Below are 23359 nucleotides of genomic sequence, written 5' to 3' on the forward strand. Positions count from 1 at the left end.
ATATGAATTCACATATTTTATTACTTTCAGTTTCAATCTTATTGAAATTCCACGGGAACTTAATGACTGTACATTTTCAATGTTATCGAACTTTCCTAAAAAGTGGCATTTAAAATTATTATACATACATTAATAAAAAAAAATACATATTTCGGAAATTTCACAGAAAGCTATAAAATTTTATCTATTATATTTGTTTCAACTACCCGAAGGAGTAAAGTTTTCAAACTTGATTTGATTCTCTAATTTTCAGTTCATTTTGTATCGTTTTTTAAAAATATTAACGAAAATTTGTTCGTCTCGCCGATTTTCAAAATTCAAAAGTCGCATGACTTTTGAATTTTGAAAATCGGCATATTTGATAAAGCTTGGCAATGACTCGTGGTAATTAATTGTATGTGATTTTATATCATAATTAGCAGTTTAATTAAAAATAGTTGTTTACTTTTTGGTAAAGATTGACCGTTTCTTTATAATTAACATTTGACCCGTGAATTATTGTTACAGTCACCGCTCCTATGTGTGAATCAATGCATAATTCTTTTATTTTTTAAATGTTGTTTGAACTAAAAAAATTACTTATTGTTTGAACATTTTATAAAAATAGATGTAACACTATTTACCACGGTTATTGAAAATCTTTTTTGCATTTGTTATTATAGAATTTCAAAAGAAAAGCATTGAGTGTGAATTCGTCATTTTGTATTTTCATATTATTATCTATTACTTATCGATCTAAGATTTGAATTTTTTTTTAATAAATAATATAACGGAAATAAAATAAGATATAAAATTCAGTTAGTTACGCGTCGTACTGTCGCAGTGGTGAAGTAAAATATAAAACAATCATACATTTAAATAAAATAGTTTAATATCATTATAATATCACATATTTCTGAACATATACTAAAACTAATAATATTTTTACTCATAATTAGAAATGTTATTTTTTCTAACATTAATTTTATAATAGATTAACCATGATAAGACTAAGACTTGAGCCAATTGCAAGTCCTACACCTAGAAAAGCTGCCATAATTGATGACGCTGTTTCTTTCTCATGTGGTTCAACACATCTGAAATTAAAATATAATTATTTTCAATTTTGTATGATATTATTTTGCATGTGGTAGATTTTCACTTACTTTGGTGCATATATCAATGCAATATTAGCAATGTATCCATTGCTTAAAGCAAAAATTGTTATTATTAATATATAAATATAGTCTTCTTCTATAAGTATGGGTAAATAATGCCGAGGATGAGCATTACACATCATTAAAATGGGTACAAAAATTACTCTAATGAGACTTAAACCTGCTACAATGTATGGCTTATTTTTTGGCTGAAAATGTAAATACATATATTTTATTCATGTTTAAAATATATATATCTGTATTATTAAAGTCATCGCTATACCCATAAAAAATAACCAGCAATTATTCTTCCCACATAATCCCCACTGCTAAATATAAAATAGCAAACCACTGGCACAAAGTAAATATCTACAATAATGTAATTTATGAAGTTATTAACTTCACCAATTATATACAACATTGAAATTTATGCTACCATTCCAAGGTTGACCATTTCCTTTGTATTCAGAATCTACCAAGACAGTCACCCCAGGATAAACAGATAATGTTGCAACAAAAATAAAACTTTCAGCAAAAGCATATGGCCAGATCCTTTTCATAATGTTATTTATAGAAATAGGTGGTTTTGGAATGTCTTCTTCAACTTGGTCCTCACATAGTAAATGGTATTTTGAAAAATGCTCTGTTCTTGTCAAGTCGTATAAGCTACACTTGAGAGAGCTAGTACAAATACTCCTATGATAAAATAAATAAGTGCACTAAGAGTTGCATTAACTCCTAATGATAATGAAACAATTTCACACACTGCTGCAAATACTCCTCCTAGTGCTTGCCCGCTAACAACAGCTGATATGTATTGCGCTGGAAATCTGCCGCTTATGCCAAAAAGGCCACCAGACATTATAGCACTGGCACCTGAAAATGAAATTAAAAAATTGAAACTAAAGCATCATAGCAGCATCTAAAGGGAAACATCTATTAATAAATTATCTTAAGATTTTAAAGCCATTTTTTAAATTATTTTTATCTTAAGATAATAAATTATCTTAAGATTTTTTGATCATGCATTTTGTATGCATATATTATATGTATAATTAATTAGTTATTTTCAAGAGTTTACATAATTATTTTTGTTTATAAAGACTTTTAATTTATTTTAACTTACAATTCATGAAAACTACGCTCAGCATAGTCAAAATAAAGAAATTTTCTTGCCAACTATCAGTGTTAATTTTTACTAACGCAGTCGTAATAATAAATAATGTTGTCATAATTATTAAAGATCCATGCATTCGTAAATGTAATGATATTCTGGAAACAAAAGTAATAATTATTTTTATATTATAGTACAGATAAATGTTTATTATATTTTACCTATGGCAAACCATGGCATTTATTACTAAAAATACAGTATTCGGAATGGAGGAAGCTACAGTCAAATATGCTGTAAATCCCACTTGTAATGCTGTCCGGTTAAAAGTATTATTTTGTGATACATCTCTAAATTTGTACATCCAATACTATAATAAAAATCCATAAAATATTTTTAATATTAGTATAATGTATTAAGTATGTTATAGGTATAATTATGATCTAATACTAGCCTCATTTGCTGTAACATAAAAGCACCATGGTAATAAAGTTGTCATACCAAGTAAATAAAATATAAAATACGATACATTGTATTTATCAGGGGGTAAAATAGTTTTTAAGAATGTCTTTCTATTATTATGGGGTTGGGCTATAATATGGTCCTCATTTTGTTCATGTTCTATGTCATTGTCGTTTTCGTTAAAATCACTATCACTATCTTCTAATAAAGGTCGTCTATTTATTTCACTTTCCATTACTATAAAATTAGAAAAGATTAATAATAAATAATTTAAAAATGCTTAAGATACATCTTGCATCTTTATGGTAGCGAAAGGACTGTCAATTTGACAGCTAGGCTGGGCTCGTAAACACTGCCAAACACCATCTGTTGATCTCTATCTTTGTGTTATCATTACGCGCTTCAGTGATAGACAAACTGCGGTCGATGGTCGATGATTTCCGCCTATGAATCATTGATTCAAATAAATAAATAAACTGGTTGGTGTTGATATTCTGCCTTGAGGCAACTTACATGAACTACCATATATGTTAAATAATCGACTTAATCAATAAAATATAAATTAGTATAAGTGATTAAAAGTATTCTTAGTGGATTTATCACACATCGTTGAAAACGTACCAAGTAAATCGTCTAATTTTAATTTTGGCAAACGTCAAAAAAACTACTGATTTATTCAAACTTTGATGAATTTTTAAAATTAAACTACTTGTCGTAATATTTCAGTAGGTTCTATAAGACCATGATATATCGCCAAAAAAAGTTTCATTAAAATTGTCTTAATTTTTTTTTCAACAGTTAATTACAAGAAAACGGCTCGGTAAATTTTCACCTAAAACTAATCAGTATCATTCTCAACTAATATCTTTCGGACTGTTCTTGATTTTTTAAAATCAATTTGGTAGTATGAGCTTAAATGTGGATGAAAATTATAACACTTTTTTCCACATTACAAAGAAACGCCTCGGCCGATCGTCGCACAAAACTGAGAAACGATAATCCTCATCGAGATACATCAAATGTTTTTTTAAATACCTGAAATCGGTTCAGGCGTTTTTGAGCAAACGTCGATGAAAGTTTTAATTTTGACAAATGCCAAAAAGACCATACTAATTTTTGCAAACTTTGACGAATTTTTAAAGCTAAACCAGTTGTCGTAGGGCCGTAATATTTTAGTATGATCTAGAAGACTGTGGTATCTACCGTCAAAAAAATAATCATAAAAATCGTCGATTTTTTTTTAAAAAAAACTTTAATACAAGAAAACGGCCCGGCCGATCTCTACCAAAAACTAATCAGCACGATTCCCAACCAATATCTTTCGAACGGTTTTCTGGTGCTTTAGCTATCATAGTTTTCTGACAAGCAAGTTTGGGTGATTTTCGAGACAGCTTTTGCACTTTTCTGAAGGAGTTTGTATTTCACATGTTATAGACATGTAATTCAATAATAAATTATTATTCAATAATAATTAATTATTCTCAATAAATATATCACCAATTGTTTTCTATATTGTACTCTATTTTAAGCAAAAACTCTTACCATTTCTACGTTTGCACAAATTATTTTAATAAATTACAATTTACAGTATCTAGAACAGAGGTCATTTCAAGTGTTTACCGAGATTTTATTATATATATATATATATATATATATATATATATAATATATGAGACTTAGTCGAAAAATATCATCAGTATAGTTTTCATAAGCACAAACACAGTTTGTTAATAAAAATTGATGCATACAATAAAAATAAAATACAATAAAAATACAAAATACAATAAAAGTTAAATAAATCTATATTACTCATGATATTTGTATATCACATCACCATCCCACGATCATCATCGTTTTAGAATTATTATTTGATTTTAGCTATTTCAATGCGGGTATATTTTACTCAAAATCATAATTTGTTAAGAATGAATTATCTTCATTCATGAATATGTTCGAGAAAAACTTGTCTCTTTTGAGTTATTATTTTTAAATCAACCGAACTCAAATTCTACTATATTTAGAAAGTAAAAGTCTTTTGAACTACATTGTATTTATGGTGTGATGGTGTAATCTACATCGAAATCAAAACAAATTCCGTAAATACCGAAATCGAAAATACAATATGATAATTTTTGTCTTGGTCATTGTTCTAAATTCAATGCCAAGTTTTATGTTTTCTTCTTTAATTTCCATTACGACAATGGAAAATTTTACTACTACTTGAATAATTGAGACATAACAGATATAAAAATGACAAGAATTTTATTGCAAAGGGGAAAAAATTGTGATGTACTTTTTTATTTTGTATATACACATATTATGAATTTTTATTTAAATTCTATTATGTAATACAATTATTAATTTCCTGAAGGAGTTAATGATGTTACCAGAAAACCCGAATTTTATCGTCACAACGTTTTAAGCCATTCTGAATCTTTTGAAAGCAAAATTGGAAAAAGTATGTGTTTGTCTTTCGTCAGTCGAACAATATTTTAATAAATTCTGTGAATGACTTTCAGTTTTATTCTTATTCAAAAATGGTTGCTCAAGTATACTCTAATATCACATGATAGAAAGTACAATAAGTATATTTCAGAAAACCTATTATTCAAATATGCTGCTTATAATGTATTTCCATTCTTTTCAAATGATTTCTTCATTTTTATGAATAGAAAAATGAAACTGTGGCATTACAGAATTACGGAAAATGTACTGCAAATGAAATATAATCGCATTTATAAACATTAAATTTATAAAATATTGTAAATGTGAATTTATAATAGATACTCAATTTTAAATTGGGTGCATGATTTCAACCTTTTTCTTCGCTTCGTTTTTTACGTGTATTATCTGATCTTTGCGATTCTGTTTACGTACTTGGCATATGGAACTAATTACTACCGAGATTTTTTCACAAATCATGTAATGTGCAAATCTCGGTTTCACACTCTCGTCTTGCATATGCTGACTTATAATTATTATACTGCATTGGAAAAACACACACCTGTTTCATAGTCCAAGGCACACAACTCCAATTATAATGATCAAACTGCTTATAGAAATACAAAAGTTGAATTAGATTCATAGTATTTTTGTGTGTTGTCTTTAATAGACTATTTTATTTTGTTTGAAGTATATTAACACAAAATGGTTTTTTGACAATAACAAATTGTTAGTTCATAATTTCTTCAGTACTTGAGTTATTGTTTAGTAAGCTATTTAATTGCAATAGTATTATATGATATATGTTGTGTTCAATATTTACGAATTTAAGGTAATATTTGACAATATATGTATAACAATGTTACAATTCTATTCTGCAAATTAATTGTATTTGCGTAAATAATATTTTTTTCATATAGCCATTAATTAAAATAGCATGCGATGCTCATTATATTTATATTAGATTGGAAGGTGTTCAACATATGAATCACTCAATATCTGTTTTCAATTCATTACTTATTTATATCTGCGAATCATCTTATTATAACGAATGATTCAACCATGATAAAAATGATTCACATATTTCATTGTTTTTATTTTTATAGTTTTGCATCCTTGCTCTATTTTTCCGCGGTAAGAGATCTAGGACAATGCTTATCTTTTCTGACCCATGAGGTCTTTGATTCAAATTTTTCTAAAGCAATCTTATAGAGGAAACAGCGCAGATAGTACAGCAACTTTTGCGCTAAATAATATTTTATGATCATATATTATTCATTCCGTGTTATGTTGTGACCAAAAAACCTTGTAGATACTGCACATTCACAAATGTTTAAATTATGGTTATGCATGACAAGTTTTTATTTATTTGGTGGTTTGAAATATTATTAATCTTGTACTATGTAATAAGTTTTTTTGCCATGTCATTATTGGAAAACCATAAGATTTATAACAATGAAATAGATTTACTTCAAAATTATATCATTTCATATTTCAACAAATAAACAGATTAAATATCACACTTCAACTATACACATATTATATATAATCGTATATTATAATAGTAACATTAAAATTTAAAAGATTACATGCTTTTCTTATTACATTTGACTTCTCACCAAAGTGAAAATTAAATTGATTGAGAAATAATAGATATTCTTCTTACCTTATAATAAGAATTATAAGTAATAAAATTGCCAAAAAACGTTAGAGCAAATTTATTTTAGTTCACTGACATTAAAAATCTTCACAAAAACATTCACTAATAAATTTAATTATTTTACTCAATTGGTTTTTATGTTAATAATAATTTCTGCTACTATAAAAATGCCTTGTAAAAAGAAATTCTTCTAACCTTAATAAGAGCTTACACTTCTAATATCAAAACGACAATAAAATAATAAAATTACCTAAAAACATTAAAGCAAATTTGTTTTAGTTCACTGGCATTAAAAATCTTCATGAAATCATTCACTAATAAATTTAATAATTTTTCTCAATTGGTTAAATTAATAATAATTTCTACTGCTATAAAAATATTTCAGGAAAGTACTAAACAATATTAATATATGCTTTTTTTATTATATGATTTGTAACTTTGTATGCTCAATGCTATGCCAACATTTTTTTATGAATTTTTGATGAATGTTGCCTTTTTGATCTCGCATAAAAAAAACTTTATAATGATCTAGAGTTTTCTCCAAATTATTTTCTAGCATTTAATTTTATCTCGCAAAGTTATAATTAGTGTTTCTTTCTAGATATATATTTCACCATGAAGTTAGCAAAAAATTATGGATGGTTAATGTTTCTTTTATTCCAAACTGTTTCGGCAAAAAATATATTATTCCTCCTCGGGATGCCTTCTAGAAGCAATCACATTTGGAATCGATCTCTGATGCGATCGCTGGTCAAAGAAGGACACAATGTAACAGCATTGAGTGTGGAAACAGATAAACCTTCAAAAAATCTCCATTATATACCTTTAGATGGTGTAAACGAAAAAATACAACAAATGTATAACAATGTCGATTACGAATCCATGTCGGATTATATGCAATTAATTAATATTTTGGCAATGTACGAGTTCTTCAATTTGGTTTGTAAAACAGCATTGCAGTCTGAAGGAGTAAAAGTGTTGTTAAATTATCCAAGGGATTCATTTGACCTAGTGATACATGATTATACATGTGGACAATGTCTCTTGGGATTTGTTAATTATTTTAATAACCCGCCCCTGATATCCGTAAGTAGTAATTAATATATTATAACTAGCAAACCCGACAAACTCCGTTTCGCCACAATTTTTTGTTTGTTTTATATTTGAAAAGGAAAAATGTGATTTTATTATACAACAGTAATGAATTTGTTTGGATTACAAAAATGAAGTGTTTTTTAGTTGAACTTCTCTAAGTAAATAAAAGTGAATCCGCAAATTATCCGTTTTATTGAAGTGCTCTTTGGTAAACCACATTTTTTGTTTTTTGGTCTGACGTTAACACAAACAAAGCGGATGGATTTCCAACTCGTGAACAGGCAACGTATAACTGCCCATGTGAAAAACAATGATTTTCTAAATAATCTATTTGAAATTTATCCCGCAAACACTAAGCGATTGGCCTTGCGACTTGTTATTGCAAACGCAAGGCGAACTGGAAATTGCAATCGTTTGAAGTCAAACGGAAGACCAGTCGGAATCATTGGTATGTCACCAAATTGCCAGCAATTTTTGATTGAACGGTGAAATTCAGTGCGTGTACATCATTATTCTTTGCGGCAAGAATTGCTCGTTGACTTAACCAAGCATAATTCTGATAATTCTCACTAATGTAATTACTCGAATTTTTAATTACGGTGAGTGAAGTTACAGTAGCTTGCATTAAGGCACGATGCCATGCACAATTAATTTTCTTAGCTATAAACCTTGCGGAGCCCGAGACCTTTCCAACGAATGCAAAATTGTCGTAATCGGTTCGTGCGTTCTGGAGTTATTTCGTCAGGACAAAAAACCCGACTTATTTTTATATATATAGAAGATTATATGTGATCAACTCGAGTATTCTATCAATATTTTCGAAAATGAAATTTATGTTGCGATATATGCAAATAATCTAAACCTTTATATTATTTCTTTATTATTGAATTAAACTGAAGTGGTTTCACACCATGTTAATGACAAGGAAATTTTGCAATTGTCCATAATCCAAAATTTTAATGATTTTGAGATTTTTTAATCATAATTTGTTGCACAAGTATATAGACTGTTGAGAAACACTATTTTAGATTGAACCAGTTTATATTTGAGTAATCAAATAGGCGGTTTTACTGGGAAATTCTGCAAATTTTGATTTATTAGATATATGGATGCATTAATATTACTATTGGAAGTGATAGTTGCATAATACTTACTTAATTTACTTATTATAAAGAATAATTTTTTATTAAATATTGAATTTTATATTTTGAAATTAAATTTATATTATTTTGAAAAAAAAAACGCCAGAAATATACCAGAAGAACCTCGATTATCCGGACCTCGGTTATATGGATTCGCGATTATCCGGACTACCAACCGCGACAGAGTTATATGTATGTACATACTTTTACAATTCATCAATTTTTGCACGATTTATGTTGCGGTTTAGTGTATGTATGTACATACATAAGGAAATGTTAATTTGTTATTAAACATTGATTTTCGTTCAAATCTATGTATGTATTTGTTATTTTTGATAAATATACATCATTATTCTTCATACATTGAATTATCCGGATTTTCGATTATCCGGATGCCTACCGACAGCAATTAGTCCGGTTAATCGAGCTTCTACTGTATGTTTTAAATGATGCATATTTCTGTTTTATGATTTTTAATTAATTTCATTTATAATTTCTGTTCTAATTATCGATTCCCACAGATAACTCCTTTAAGTACGCCAACTTATACCCTTTTTGTATCAGGAAATACTCATTTTCCGTCTTATATGGTTCATCCTTCTTCCAAATATGATGGGCCGATGACATTTGTTCAAAGAGCGGTCAACTTATTCTTGCACGCAGCCGAATGGATGTACAGGTAATAAGACACATGCTAGATTATGCATGATTAACATACATTTGCTTCTTCTCTATTTTATATACTAATTTATTTAGCAAATTTTAACCGATCAATGGCACTTGATTTTGACTAATTCATTACGATGTATCTATTAACATTTAATTTACGTAGAATTGATTGACTTTATTTTTTTTTATTTTAAAGCATGTGTGTGAATAATAATTAACAATAAATAAATTTGATTATCATATCATTTATCTTACCATTTTAACAATTCTGTCATATTTATACAGTGATGCCTCGCATAAAGAGATTCATTTATCTAGCATCAAGCCTCCGTTATTTAACACGCTTTTTGTTTTTATAGTAATAATACATGTTAATAGAATTAGTTTGATTTGTAGTATTGATTATGACTACCTAAAATAAAATAATTACAAAAATACTCATGTATGATATAAATAACTTATTAGCTCTGTTTAAAAGCGTGATCCTGATCTCTTCATTGCTATATATTTTAGCTTCTTAATTCTGAAGCTAGCGACAGTTTCTTTCTTCTTCAAGATCATTAGCAATTGTTCATCTTATTTACCTTATCACTTTTTCTTTATTGATCAAAGGGTCTTTTATGGCGGCACTATAAGTCAGCTAACTCTCTCTTCATCGCTTTTTGATAATACTCTTCAAAAAATTTCTATATGCTTTTGGGATCTAAAGGTGAATAATCCAATAATAAAAGTTTCTTTAACGGTGAGCTTTTACTTCAGCAAGTACCTATATTTTAACAGCAGGAAAAAAATTCTTCAACTTCCACTTTTGAAATATAACTATTAAACCTATTTTTTCCCCAAATAACAATAGTATACTACGTTATTTAGTGCAAAAATCACTGTATTTTCATCGCAATTTTCATATAGAATAAAATGAAATGTATAAGTTGATAGGATAGTATTTATTATGATTATCGAAAGCAAGTACCCAAATGCAAATTTGCACTCAGCCAAGCATTGCAAAATATGTCTTTACGAAGATTCGAATTAATTCATAATTCTTTAATAATCCTGTTATTTTTATTTTGTGGGAAGCACATCTCAAAATATTATTAATTCACCTTTTATTTTTTTTTTAATTTTAAAGTTTTGTTTATCGTATTACATATATTACAAGTTTCATTTATTATATGTATACCATGGCTGTATAATTTGTTTTACTACTGAAGATATTTTTTTTTACAATCGGCATAAAGGTGCATTCAAACGAAACAATAATGTTATATCTATCTTAAATAATAAAATTTCTTGTATTTAGGACGTTCGTGTTTATGAGACATGAAAATTTGAGAGCAAGAGAATTTTTTGGCGAGTATATAGTCAAAAATTTAGAATCTATCGAGCAAAACACTAGTGTTGTTTTCACAAATTCTGATCCAAATTTGGACATGTCTCATCCGTTGATGCCTAATATTATACCGCTCGCTGGTTTGCATATCCAGAAACCATCTATAAAAAATATTCCAGAGGTCAGTATTAAATTGAGTTTTATTCCTTATAAGTAACCAGGAAAAATAAAAATTTGATAATTTAAACTTGACGAGGTTTGAAAACGATAATGGGCATGAGGCTCAATCAGTTTGTCATAAGACATATGATTAATTCATCAAAGCATATATTTTATCTTAATAATTAGAAACTCTAGTCGTTTCATTTTTTTAAAAGTTAAATAGAAAACGTTGGTAATAATTTTATTCGCCATTTAATTAACTAAAAAATAACACTGTACAGCAAGTGTTCTAATAATCAAAAAACGCATGCGTTTGTTTTTAACTAATTAAAATTATATCTCATATTTAATTTTTTTTATTCTATTTTGAACTCAATGATAATATATTTGCGCGTATCTAATACGGAATACGGAAATAAATTAAATATTTTGTACACTTTATTTCCGATAAAATGCTGTGATAATATAATATACGCAATACGTTTAACAGTTGATATAATTTTGTAAAATTATATATGTAATATACAGAAATTACATATATAATTCTGACATAAATTGATTAAAATATTATTATATAAATTCATTTTGATAACAAAAATTATGAATTTAACATAAATATAAAAAAAAAATATTTTAGTATTTATTGAAACCGCACTTATTGAAAACATTTAATTAAGTATTACAAGCAGCTAATCTATAGCAGTCAAAATGTCAAGAAATTATTTGAAAATATACACTGCTGCAATCATGCTGCAATAATCAGTTATACATGCTATCAGCATTTTTATACCATATATAATTTGTAATACAATGTTAATTGTATGTCGGCTAAAATAGATAATTTTAATTAAACAATAATATTATTATAATGACTTTCAATATCTAGCGTATAAGATAAACGTGTTTGCATAACATTGTTCTTGTTATTACAGAGAATTCTTAAATTCTTGAACGAATCTTCAAATGGTGCCGTTTTATTCAGTTTGGGAAATGGAATACGAAGTGAGCTTATGAGCGAAGAAAAGATTGAAATGTTTTTAGATGCTTTTGGAAAATTATCTGAATATAGATTTGTTTGGAAATTTGGAAATGAAAGTCTTATTAAAAAGCTGCCTACTAATGTGATAATACATAAATGGATACCGCAAAATGATATTTTAGGTATATAATAAGATAATATTTCAATGATATCTTTGCTGATTATTTTAAAATTTCTGAATCTTTTTTTATCTGCATGTTATAGTTTGGCATAGCTTGTAGTCTACAGTAGATAGAGCTTTTATATGAAAAAATTGAAAACTTTTATATGAGCGACTAATAGATTTGTAGTAATAGACTGTTCCTTGAAACTATGAATTTAACGCTATGCAAGTTTCATTAAATTCATCAAATTTTTTCCACAATTTATTACGAAGAAACAAATATTAATTAAACAGGTCTTAAGTTTTATCTTGTAAATAAAAAATAAAAACTGGGCCGATCGCCGAGAAAAGCTAACCTGGAATATTATATACTCAGTTTTTTTTTAAAAAAAATACATAGATTAAATAAACTCATTAATTCAAAATTATATTTATCAATTCTAAAGTATAATTGAATACTTCAGAATATTTTAGTTTATATGTTCTAAATATATAACAAATTAAGTGACTAATTTTGTCAAAATTTTGAAACAGCTCATCGAAATGTGCGTTTGTTCATCTCACATGCTGGTCTTCTGAGTATTCAAGAAGCGGTTTATAATGCTGTGCCAATTCTGGGATTACCATTCTTTGCAGATCAGCATAAAAATATTCATAAAACTAGCCGAGATAATGTCTCATTAACACTGGATTACAATACTATTACGAGTGAAGTATTGCAAACAAAAATTCGGCAAATGCTGACAGACACCAGGTTAGTTATATATAGAAGATAGTAATATAATATATAGAAAATATAGTATGTGAATTAAAAAGAAAAGTATAGATCTTCAGTTGGTATTTGATACAGTTCCTATGGAATGCTTAAGTTTGGAGGTGGTTTATATTTAGGTCTTTTATGTATAATTTTGCATTTTCTATTGATTTTCCAGTTTTTAAAAAGGCTATAATAGGGCTAGGTATTCTTGCTTATTTAGCTAATTTTTAATGCCTTTGAAGTGACCATTTGTTTTCTGAAGTACTACTTCATTCACAGGGTTTAGAATATTTTTATCAGATTCTTAACTATTTTTATTTTAATAATATTTATATCTTAAGTAATTACTTCAATAATATTTATTAACTTCCCGTAGGGTAAGTTATTGTAATGAGCCGAAAATCTAAATTGAAAACTTTTACATTTCTCGATGTTTTAAGGTTTCTGAACATTTTGGCATACCTCAGAAAAAAAGGATGTGTGTGTGTATGTATGTATGGATACAAATTTCCAGTCACGTTTTCGGGCGCACGGATCAACCGATTTGAATGGTTCAAAAAACATTCGATTCCTCTTGATAGGGAGATGTGCCGATTAGTTTTTGGCAAAGGCAGGTCCAGCATAAAATTTCAACTTTGCAATTCAGTTTATATAATTCTTATAAATATTAGACAAAAATTCAAAATAATCTATTTGAAAACGTTCACAATTTCTCGAACATTTCGTTACGGTACGGGAAGTTCCAGCAATTTGCCTTAAGGCACGATGCCATACATCCCACTAGTTCAATTTCCATTCAGTCGGTTTATTTGACAATGGCTAAACAAATTAAGTGCTTACAAACATACAAAATTATTGTGGTATTAATATCAGAAGTTTAAATAAGTTCTGTTAACAATCTTAACTATTTCAAAAATTAAAAAAAAAATCAAATGTGATTTTTTTTTATTTATGCGTTTCAACTGCATTTCGCTTATTTCGCATTTCATTTATTAGGCGTTGCATCATAGATAAAAGATATGTCTCGTGCTCGAGGTCTATACAATATATAAATATTTGTTAACCAATTGCTCCAATAGTAATTTTATAAGAGCGTTTTCCATTAGTTTTCAGAGAAACATGGGGAAACTTTCCGCACGTTTCCACGACAACTTGAACACACCTGTTGAAAGGGCTGTCCACTGGGTGAGCTACGTCTTGAAGCACGATGGTGCCCTTCACATGCGAAGCCCTTCTGTTGGAATGTCATTGAAGAAATTGCTGATGTTCGATGTGTTATCCTTACTAGTTTTGGTTGTATTAATTATCGCTTTCATAGTATACCGAATAATTAGATTTCTCGGCATTGGACAAAGACCAAAAAGAAAACGCGATTGATTTCATGAATTAGGCAATATTTGAAACACCGGCGTGTAATTTTAAATTTTAACTCGCTTTCATTGGTTTTACGTATTGATTATATTAAAATACTTCAATTAAAGGACGACGTTGTCGCGAACAATCAGATATGCCATAGTTCAATGTGCTTGCATATATTTATTTTCAAAATTACAATGAATTCATGACCGTTTAAAAATTTCTTGCAGTAACCCTGAATGAAAGAACTTTCATTTACAATCATTACGACAATATTTTATTGATGTATTTAATATTTAAATATGAATTATTTTTAGTGTAAATTGCCTAATCAGATATGTATATAAATAATTAAATAAATAAATAAATATATATATATATATATATATATATCAAAAAACTAAAAAGTCAAAACTAAAAAATAGTACTTTTTATATGGATATTGATCTAACTGCGCGAAAACCTTAATGTGTTATAATGTGATTCATTCCAATAAAAAATTGTAATAAATAAATATTTAGTACATAGAAACTTATATGAAAATAATAAAAAATATTATAAGAAAGAAACATATTTATTTCAAAAAGTCGACATTACAAAAATATTTATGAAAGAAAAATTAAATAATAGTTAACTCTATCTTTGCTTAATTCGTTTTTGTGACATTGGTAAGAGATTTCGCAAAAGCCGCTTTCAATCCCGTTAATTTTATATAAATTATTATTAATATTTTGAATAACTAATAAAATGCTGTCTTGAAGTGATCTGCAAAGAAATAAACAGAAATTGAATTATAATTGTATTTTTTTAAATAATTTATAAGGTTAATCGATAAAACATGCTAAAAAAGCTTACCAAAAAGCCATTAACCTGACCTTTGGAGAAATCATAGCAAAACCAAATGTAAAAAAATAAAATTTTCCAATATTAATATAATGTCACAGCAGAGAATGTAATTTTCTACCTCTTTCAACTTACTTGAAAGTTTCAGTTATAGAATAAGAGTTGATATATTAATACTTTTCAATATTTTTGGTAATGAATTCAATATGAAGAATTATTTAGCATATTTAATACGCGGTTAACTTGCTGTTATATTAGTGGCGTGCTCTGACAATTTTATTGTGGCATTATGTTATTATTAATAAAACGCGTATTTAATTTTTTATTGAAAAAATTGATCATAAGGCCAATGCAATAAATCAAATTATGGACTATAATTCTAATAAAGTTGCACACAGGGGAATTTTGAATAAAGATAGGAGCTAATAGAATGCCTTTTTTTGCAAAGTTTTCTTTTACAAGTATTTTATAAAGTTATTCATAGAAGTAAGGACCGGTTTCATTTATTCATATATTTGAATCGTACTTAGAGCTATACTGAAATTAAAATGAAAATATACCATTTAGTGATAGCTCTCGTGACTTCCTGTTGCTGTTATTTAAAAATAATTCTATATATCTATGATGCATGTGTCCTTTGTCCTTTTGCATAGCCTGCAAGATACAAAACCAATAGTTATGATGGATTAATTTTAATTACAATTTAGTATTTTTTTATATAATTTTTATTGAACTAATATTTATTAAACATTATGTCTGACTTAATTCCAAATTACCTGTAACGCCTCGTAATTGCTCGCAAATTCAACGTCTGCTTCACCTGTTGCTCGTCCATTAGGTTCATATTTAATGCTGACATTTATTGGCATGATCGGTTTAAAAAACTAAAAAAATATTAATAGCAAATTATATTTTGATACTTAAACACTATTAACATAGTATGCCTGAATTAATAATCATATCTTTTAACTTTGAAATTCTTAATTATGAAAAATAACTGTATATTTTAAATTTTTGAATATCAAAATATTGATAGTAGTTCAAAATAATTACGTTAATGATATCACTATTTCGAGCTTTGAATGGTAGGCCGCGCATGTGAATAAAGTGCGCCGTGTTATCACCAAAGCCACCACTCATATGTCCTGAAATCCAGGCATGATTTGAATTACCAAGATTAAGTCTGCAATAGATTAATTTATGATGTAGTAACTTAATAAATTATTCGTTCTTTTTCAATCTTTATATAAATAGAACATTTTATTAATTTTGTAAATTTTGTTAACCAGTTTTTGTAGTTATATACTTTATCAGTAACAAATGAATGAATTTTTTTTTTTGAAGAACATTTATTATTTCTATATAAAACGCAAAGTTTTATTATATAATTAACTTCCCGTAGGGTAAGTTATAGTAATCGCAAAAAAATCGAAAATGAAAATTTTTATATATCTTTACGTTTCAGAGGTTTCTGAACATTTTGGCATACCTTAGAAAAAATGGATGTATGTGTGTGTGTGTGTGTGTGTGTGTGTGTGTGTGTGTGTGTGTATGTATGTATGTATGTGTGTGTATGTATGTGCGGATACAAATTTTCGTCGACGATTTCGGGAACACGGATCAACCGATTTGAATAAATCAAAAAACATTCGATTCGTATTGATAAGGAGACGTGCTGATTAGTTTTTGGCGAAGGCAGGTCTAGCCGTTCCGGAGATACGGGGCAAAAAGTGCCGAAAACGGTAACTCAGGTTTTAAGAGAACGGAGCGTCCGATTTTAATAATTCAAAAAACATTTTACTTGTATTGACAAGATAAAGAATTGATCAAATTTTCATAAAGGCAGGTCTAGCGGTTTCGGAGATCTAACGAAAAAAGTGAAAAAAAATGCCATTTGGCGGTCAAAAATGATCATTAGACATATGCACATCAAATTTTCAGATATTTTATAGAGATTTTAACAATAAGTTTAAATTTTGTTTATTTTTCTATGGGTTCCGTACCAATGTTTACCCGTTAGACAGCGACGCCGCGCTTACGCGCTTTATATTTTGTCTCTATGCAGTTAAAGCAGTACGATTGCTTTGAAAAACAAGTTCAGATCTTCCAAAATATGTCAAAATAAAGAAAACATTTTTTTTCAAAAAAAAAAAATAAAAAAAAATTTTTTTTTAAAAAAAAATTTAAAAAAAAATTTTTTTTTTTTTCAAAAAAAGTAATTTTTTGTCCAATTTATAGTTTCTCAAAAATCTTATTTTTTCGAAGTAAATTTTTTTCAAAAATGTTAATCGTTTTTAAAAAAAATAATAATTTTTGGTACGGGAAGTTCCAGCAATTTGCCTTAAGGCACGATGCCCTAATTGCCTTAAGACAGAATTCCACTTACAGCTAGTTATTTTTATTATATAAGCTGGTAGTACTTTACCTGTCATGCATAATACGTGCCATAGGCGTTATCCTAACTCCTGAAGAAGTTAAATCAATTCTTTCAGCGCTACCTATGCGTGTTGGGCCTGTCAAATCTGCAGGTGTGGAAGAAATTCTACTTGGCAATAATGTCCAATTCTCAAATTCATTATATTCTATAGTAAGCAATATATAAATTTAACGTATTATTAAAAAATAACTTGGGTGACCTTAATATTGGCATTGCTAATGATATTTTGAATTATTGAAACAGTATTACTGATAGTTCCACAGTGTTATTCTCGTAATTAACCATATTTTTTATTATGGTTATTGAATCGGTAAGACAAGAAACATTATCTATGATTAATCAAGATATTGTTCCTAGTGCCATTATCCCGTTCCGTTTTTTTTTTTCAAGTGATTTCCCAGTTAACATCGTGTGACCTGAGCGGCGGTAGCAATCTGAAATCCACAAGCTTGCCTTTAGCTCTGTGATATCTATGTGGAATTTATGTGGATTTCACTTTCCTACCGCCGCACGGTGTTTACTGGGTTTTTACAATTTTGCATAATTGTAAGCATTTATGATGTTAATAATATGTTATAATCATCATGTATACCACCAAATTGTCTCGTTGTTGGCTGCGAGCCTCTGTTAAACCTGCTGACTCTAAAAATTCCAGGGGGCGTGGGCAATGCCCTCTCGCAAGGGGTCATTGCGTAACGAGGTTCCGTGTGGGAAATCAAGGGGTGGCCTATATACTGGCTAGTATATGTCCGATTATCACAAAAGCGACGAACGTCCATGATGGAACTTCGAAATATTTCTATATATCTATGAATGTAATCGATTTTATTATTTTTAAATATTTTTATTATTATCCTAGGGCAGTGGCGCCGGAACCAAATTTTTGATGGGTGGGCTCGTTTTTTTTTTTTTAAATAGGCAGCCAGTGGTCTCATTTTTTTTAGAGATATTAGCCCATATAATTTTTTGAAATTGATGGGTGGGCTGAGCCCCCCCATCAAAATTCATGGGTGGCCTCAAGCCCACACAGCCCACACGGTTCCGACGCCACTGTCCTAGGGACATTATGGTTATGATAAATGTGAAGTGTTTTTTTATATAAATATTTTAATTAGTTAGAGATGATTTGGTATATTAATCATGAACTTGATTCTGGTCAATATTAGAATCGTTGAAGCTTATAAGAACATATTATACGAAGTTTAACAATCATTTAACGCTTCTATAGTTTCACAAATTGCTAGATCGTTTTCAATAATATAAAGACTTGAGATAATTTATGTTTGATGCATAAATATTTTTTTTTGTAAAATAAAACTTTGATTGCCTGTGACCAATTTTTTCGCGATGTTTCTTCAATGCGAGGTCTGCATTTTCTACATTCTTAAATTGTACATACGCTTCGCCATTGGATCTTCCAGTAGAATCGGTAACCATTGTTACGCCATTCGAAACAATGTCTAAACCTAAGTACAAAAAATGTTTTATATTCAGTTGTGCTATACTTAAAAAAACAATTCCTTTACCATCGAAAAATATTGCTACTTCATCCTTTGTGCAATCGAATGGCAATCCACGCAACTTTACAACTGCATCGTTTTTCCAGTCTCTTGAATTTGTCTGTCGCCTTAAGGCCCACTCAAACTCGGATTGCCTTGTCCGAAACACTAGAAATAAATAAACGAAATACATCATCTATATATTTTAATCTTTATTTTCATGACTTTGATATTGATATTCTAATGCTCGAAGGAACCAATAGCATCGTCCACTTGAATTATGGTATGAAATTATCCACTTCAATGTTATTTATTTTATATAAATTATTCAAAAAGTGCATTTTGAATTAATGTTTTTTGCTAGTTTCCTGATGTTTGGTAAATAATAGCAAACGGTGTTTTACTATTTTATTACTATTAGTTGTTTCTTTGTCGAAATGAGAGTTGATTGTTCTGTTCACCTTCTTACAAAGGTTTCTTTTATAATTTTATTTTACCAATTATTGTCTCAATATTGCATTTTATAACTGTATTCGGTTGAGCAAAAGTATTATATAAATAGGTCTGATAATTGAATAATCTTTCAAAATATAATATAATAGTGAATTCAAAAAATTAATATTCAAGAGAATGTTGAAAGGAAATAAGCTTCCAAAGTTATCAATAGATAATTTGGATGATGTGGACGACTGTACACATCAGAATCATGGATTTTAGTGTGAACAAAAATTACTTTCATTGATCGGCAATTAATCAATGAGAAAATACTATGAAAAGCGAATGAGAATAGTATTGTTTTGGATTATGAAAGAGAATGGAAACTGGATAACTGCCATATTGAAGAAAAGGCAGCCTGGTACAGGAGCCACCTAATTGTAAAATAGAAGAACTAAAGGGCCAAGAATTAAGAAAAATGCATATGCTTTATATAAAAAAGTAGGAAAATGTAGAGCTGTAGAGCAAAGCACTAATTTAAAAACTGATATTGACGATTTTCTTTGTAAACTATCCTTAGTGTTTACGTCTACGGATGTCTACGTTAGTAACAATTAGGCTGTCTTGTACTATTGACCTTCAATATATCGATTTCCCATGTGATTTCGATCTTTGGCTAATGCTTTTGTGAGATCTTCTGTGCTTGCAAATTCAACGTAAGCTTCCCCAGTGGGTCTGTTGTCTCTTGACATAACCAGGTGGATTCCATTAGTTCCCCCTTCAATCTCACAGTCACAAAAAAACTTAGCTATATCCTCTTCTGTAGAACTCCATGGCAGGCCTCTCAATTTGACAATTGAATAATGCAAATTTTCTTCCAATTTCATATTATTATTTGCTACATTTGATTGTTCTTTAGTCGTTTTTTGATCTTGCTGTCTTGACATGATTTAAGAGTTAAAATTTCGGTAGAGAATATACATATAATAGATGTTAACAAATAAATTTTTTTGTTAAAATAAACAATTGTCACGGTGATTTCAAATATCAAACATGAATAAATAAGTCTAATGTCATATGTTATTTTGTAACATATGACATTAGAAGTTTGAGTGTAACTTTTTAATCAGGCTTGCTATTCTTATTCATAAATCTCTTATAATATAATATAATATAAAATAATAGCTGTAAGGGTATTTTCTGCTATTTTCATCATGATATGCAGCTGTTTATAAAACGGTCATTTTATAGACAGACAGATCTATTAGTTAATAATGATTAATACAAAAATAATAATCATAAATATAAAAACATCTGGCATTAATACATATTTATTATTAATAAAAATAATAATCATAAATATAAAAACATCTGAAATAATATTTTTTGCACATGGAAATTGTAAAGGATTATTTGTTTGTTCCTGAAAAATGTGAAAAAAAATATAAGAGCCTAAATTGAAAATATAAAAGATGTCGATATGCATCAGCTCATTTGAAATTTGAAGATATTTTGATACTCTTCTTTTATCTATGTTTTGATATCCCTCTATTTTTATATCTATCCATTATGAATATTCTTAGTCAATAATTGTTTGCTTATTCTTATCCTGAATTTATATAGTCTATTCTATGAATGTCAGTTAATACTAATTTTTAACCTCAATATGTCATTTCAGTAAAATAAACCTTTTACTTTAAATTTGTTACACTCACAATTATATATTATATTTCTTGAACCGAATAAATTAGAAAATAATAAATAAATGAATTAATAACTAATATAGAGTACATGTGTTATTCATACACAAAGCCGGCAAAATAGTTATAACTAGGCTTTTATTAAATTTCAGTAGTAAATTAAATAGTAGCTTAGTTTAGGATAATAAATAACTTTTGTAATAACTATTCAAAATACATTACAATTGCATTTTTAAATTGCATTTAATATCATGTCGTCTTCAAGAGGAGCACTTATTGTTTTAGAAGGCTGTGACCGTTCAGGCAAAACTACACAATGTAAAAAATTAGGTATTAAAATTATGAATGTCTTCTTTAGCTATGAAAACTATCAACTATAATATATATATTTAACAATGCTATTTATTTACAGTGGAATATTTACTCTCAAAAAATGTTCCATCAAAGTACATTAACTTTCCGGACAGAAATACACATATTGGAAAACTTATAAATTCTTATTTATCTTCCAAAGAAGATTTAGATGATCACGTAATTCATTTACTATTTACAGCAAATAGGTAAAGCAATGCAATAATAATATCGTATAATTTTTTAATGTTTACAACATAAAATTTAGATGGGAAGCGAACAAGAATATGTTGAATTTACTGAATCAGGGCACAACACTTATTGTTGATAGATATTCTTATTCAGGAGTAGCATTTTCTTCTGCAAAAGGTACTAAATCATGTGAGAATTTGTCATAGTCCTTTTTAATTTTATATATAATATTAATATCCTATAGTTATATGATGAACTATAATTTATAAGAGATATACTTTTATTTATAATAAACAAGTTATTTAATTTTTCAGGTTTAAATCTTGAATGGTGTAAGTCACCTGAAATAGGATTGCCAAAGCCTGATTTAGTATTACTATTAACAATGACTGAAGAAGCAATTGCGAGGAGAAGTGGTTATGGAAATGAAAGGTTAATTATATTTGGTTTGATTATTCTTCCTATTGTTTATTATTAAAATAGTGAGGGAACAAAAATTTGTAACATAGTAAATTTGAATGAAAAATTATATTTTTAACTGTTAATTATGAAACAGTTCAATTAAATATTAACAATATTAATCAACACTAATGAAAATTATTTAAATGAAAGTTTTTAATTTTTCACAATTGTTTTCAAACATTATTTTCAACTTTCAATTTAGAGCAATTGCTATAGAAAGTGATTTTACCTCATTTGGAGTTTATATCTATAAATAATTGAACACATAAGTTATAAATCATAATATTTCAGATATGAAACCCCTGAATTACAAAAGAAAGTAATGAAAAACTTTCAAGATCTAAAACACAAGGATTGTGCAAAGTGGTTAGAAATAAATGCTGATAAGTCGATGGAAGAGTTGCAAGTAGAATTACAAGAAATTGTTATGAATGCAATAATAGAAGCTAAAAATACCGAAGTTAAGAAACTTTGGAATGATAAAGAAACAATAAATGGAATTTGACAGTGATTTATTATAGCAACCATTGGTGATATTGAAAGTTGTGCATTACATTTCTAAACGTAAATTTAATAATGCACTGTATAGATTTGCACTTTTTGTAATATTTATGAAAGTTTTAAATAAATAATCACTACTTTTGAATCATATGTACATATATGTCATTTTTTCTAGAAGCATTTAGTATTAGCGGATTCATTAACACTTGAAATGTCTAAAAAAATAGCTTTAAACACTAGCTTATTTTATATATTAGTAAAGATGAATCTCAACAGCAATGTATCTAATTTTTAGTAAAATATAATAGTAATTAAAGTTATAAAATGTTTTCAAATTTAAATACTATTATTCCAAAATTTGTCATGTTGTTAATAATTATGTTCACTAGGAACTGATTTATTTCATGAAACAGAATAATACTTGTAGACTTGTAGATTAATATATTTTAAATCTAGTTATGCTGATTTATAAATA

At 27.9% G+C, this 23359-nt stretch overlaps 3 protein-coding genes and 1 pseudogene across 3 annotated transcripts; 2 read left to right on the forward strand and 2 right to left on the reverse strand.

Moving 5' to 3' along the window:
- Positions 1-964: 964 nt before the first annotated feature.
- On the reverse strand, positions 965-3049 carry LOC113385136 (annotated as a pseudogene).
- A 4461-nt stretch (positions 3050-7510) lies between these two features.
- LOC113385918 (UDP-glucuronosyltransferase 2B15-like) lies at positions 7511-14485 on the forward strand. The gene is made up of 6 exons (XM_026623740.1): positions 7511-7897; positions 9570-9727; positions 11018-11228; positions 12142-12370; positions 12886-13105; positions 14215-14485. Exons 1-6 carry the CDS (start codon positions 7511-7513, stop codon positions 14483-14485), a joined length of 1476 nt encoding a protein of 491 aa, XP_026479525.1.
- A 1365-nt stretch (positions 14486-15850) lies between these two features.
- Positions 15851-20625, reverse strand: LOC113385919 (heterogeneous nuclear ribonucleoprotein F-like). Its single transcript, XM_026623741.1, has 8 exons — positions 20316-20625; positions 19271-19411; positions 19072-19210; positions 18337-18551; positions 17733-17889; positions 16361-16490; positions 16084-16191; positions 15851-15961 (listed from the first exon to the last, which is right to left on the reverse strand). Exons 1-8 carry the CDS (start codon positions 20623-20625, stop codon positions 15851-15853), a joined length of 1311 nt encoding a protein of 436 aa, XP_026479526.1.
- An 863-nt stretch (positions 20626-21488) lies between these two features.
- LOC113385920 (thymidylate kinase-like) lies at positions 21489-22888 on the forward strand. The gene is made up of 5 exons (XM_026623742.1): positions 21489-21708; positions 21791-21938; positions 21998-22098; positions 22236-22353; positions 22675-22888. Exons 1-5 carry the CDS (start codon positions 21630-21632, stop codon positions 22886-22888), a joined length of 660 nt encoding a protein of 219 aa, XP_026479527.1. The 5' UTR covers positions 21489-21629.
- Positions 22889-23359: the final 471 nt, after the last annotated feature.

Source organism: Ctenocephalides felis, unplaced genomic scaffold (genome assembly GCF_003426905.1).
Source record: "Ctenocephalides felis isolate EL2017-DRISC unplaced genomic scaffold, ASM342690v1 CF-g0.4_SCAFFOLD_03571, whole genome shotgun sequence".
Taxonomy (NCBI): Eukaryota; Metazoa; Arthropoda; class Insecta; order Siphonaptera; family Pulicidae; genus Ctenocephalides; species Ctenocephalides felis.

Bases quoted from the DNA above. Each gene is read 5' to 3' on its own strand.
- LOC113385918 (XM_026623740.1), top strand. From the start codon at position 7,511: ATGCCTTCTAGAAGCAATCACATTTGGAATCGATCTCTGATGCGATCG. The intron at 7,898-9,569 runs GTAAGTAGTAAT...CGATTCCCACAG, and splicing joins ATAACCCGCCCCTGATATCC to ATAACTCCTTTAAGTACGCC. The intron at 9,728-11,017 runs GTAATAAGACAC...TCTTGTATTTAG, and splicing joins GCAGCCGAATGGATGTACAG to GACGTTCGTGTTTATGAGAC.
- LOC113385919 (XM_026623741.1), bottom strand. From the start codon at position 20,625: ATGTCAAGACAGCAAGATCAAAAAACGACTAAAGAACAATCAAATGTA. The intron at 19,211-19,270 runs GTAAAGGAATTG...TTTTGTACTTAG, and splicing joins AGTAGCAATATTTTTCGATG to GTTTAGACATTGTTTCGAAT. The intron at 15,962-16,083 runs GTAATTTGGAAT...TGTATCTTGCAG, and splicing joins GCAATTACGAGGCGTTACAG to GCTATGCAAAAGGACAAAGG.
- LOC113385920 (XM_026623742.1), top strand. From the start codon at position 21,630: ATGTCGTCTTCAAGAGGAGCACTTATTGTTTTAGAAGGCTGTGACCGT. The intron at 22,099-22,235 runs GTACTAAATCAT...TTAATTTTTCAG, and splicing joins AGCATTTTCTTCTGCAAAAG to GTTTAAATCTTGAATGGTGT. The intron at 22,354-22,674 runs GTTAATTATATT...ATAATATTTCAG, and splicing joins AGTGGTTATGGAAATGAAAG to ATATGAAACCCCTGAATTAC.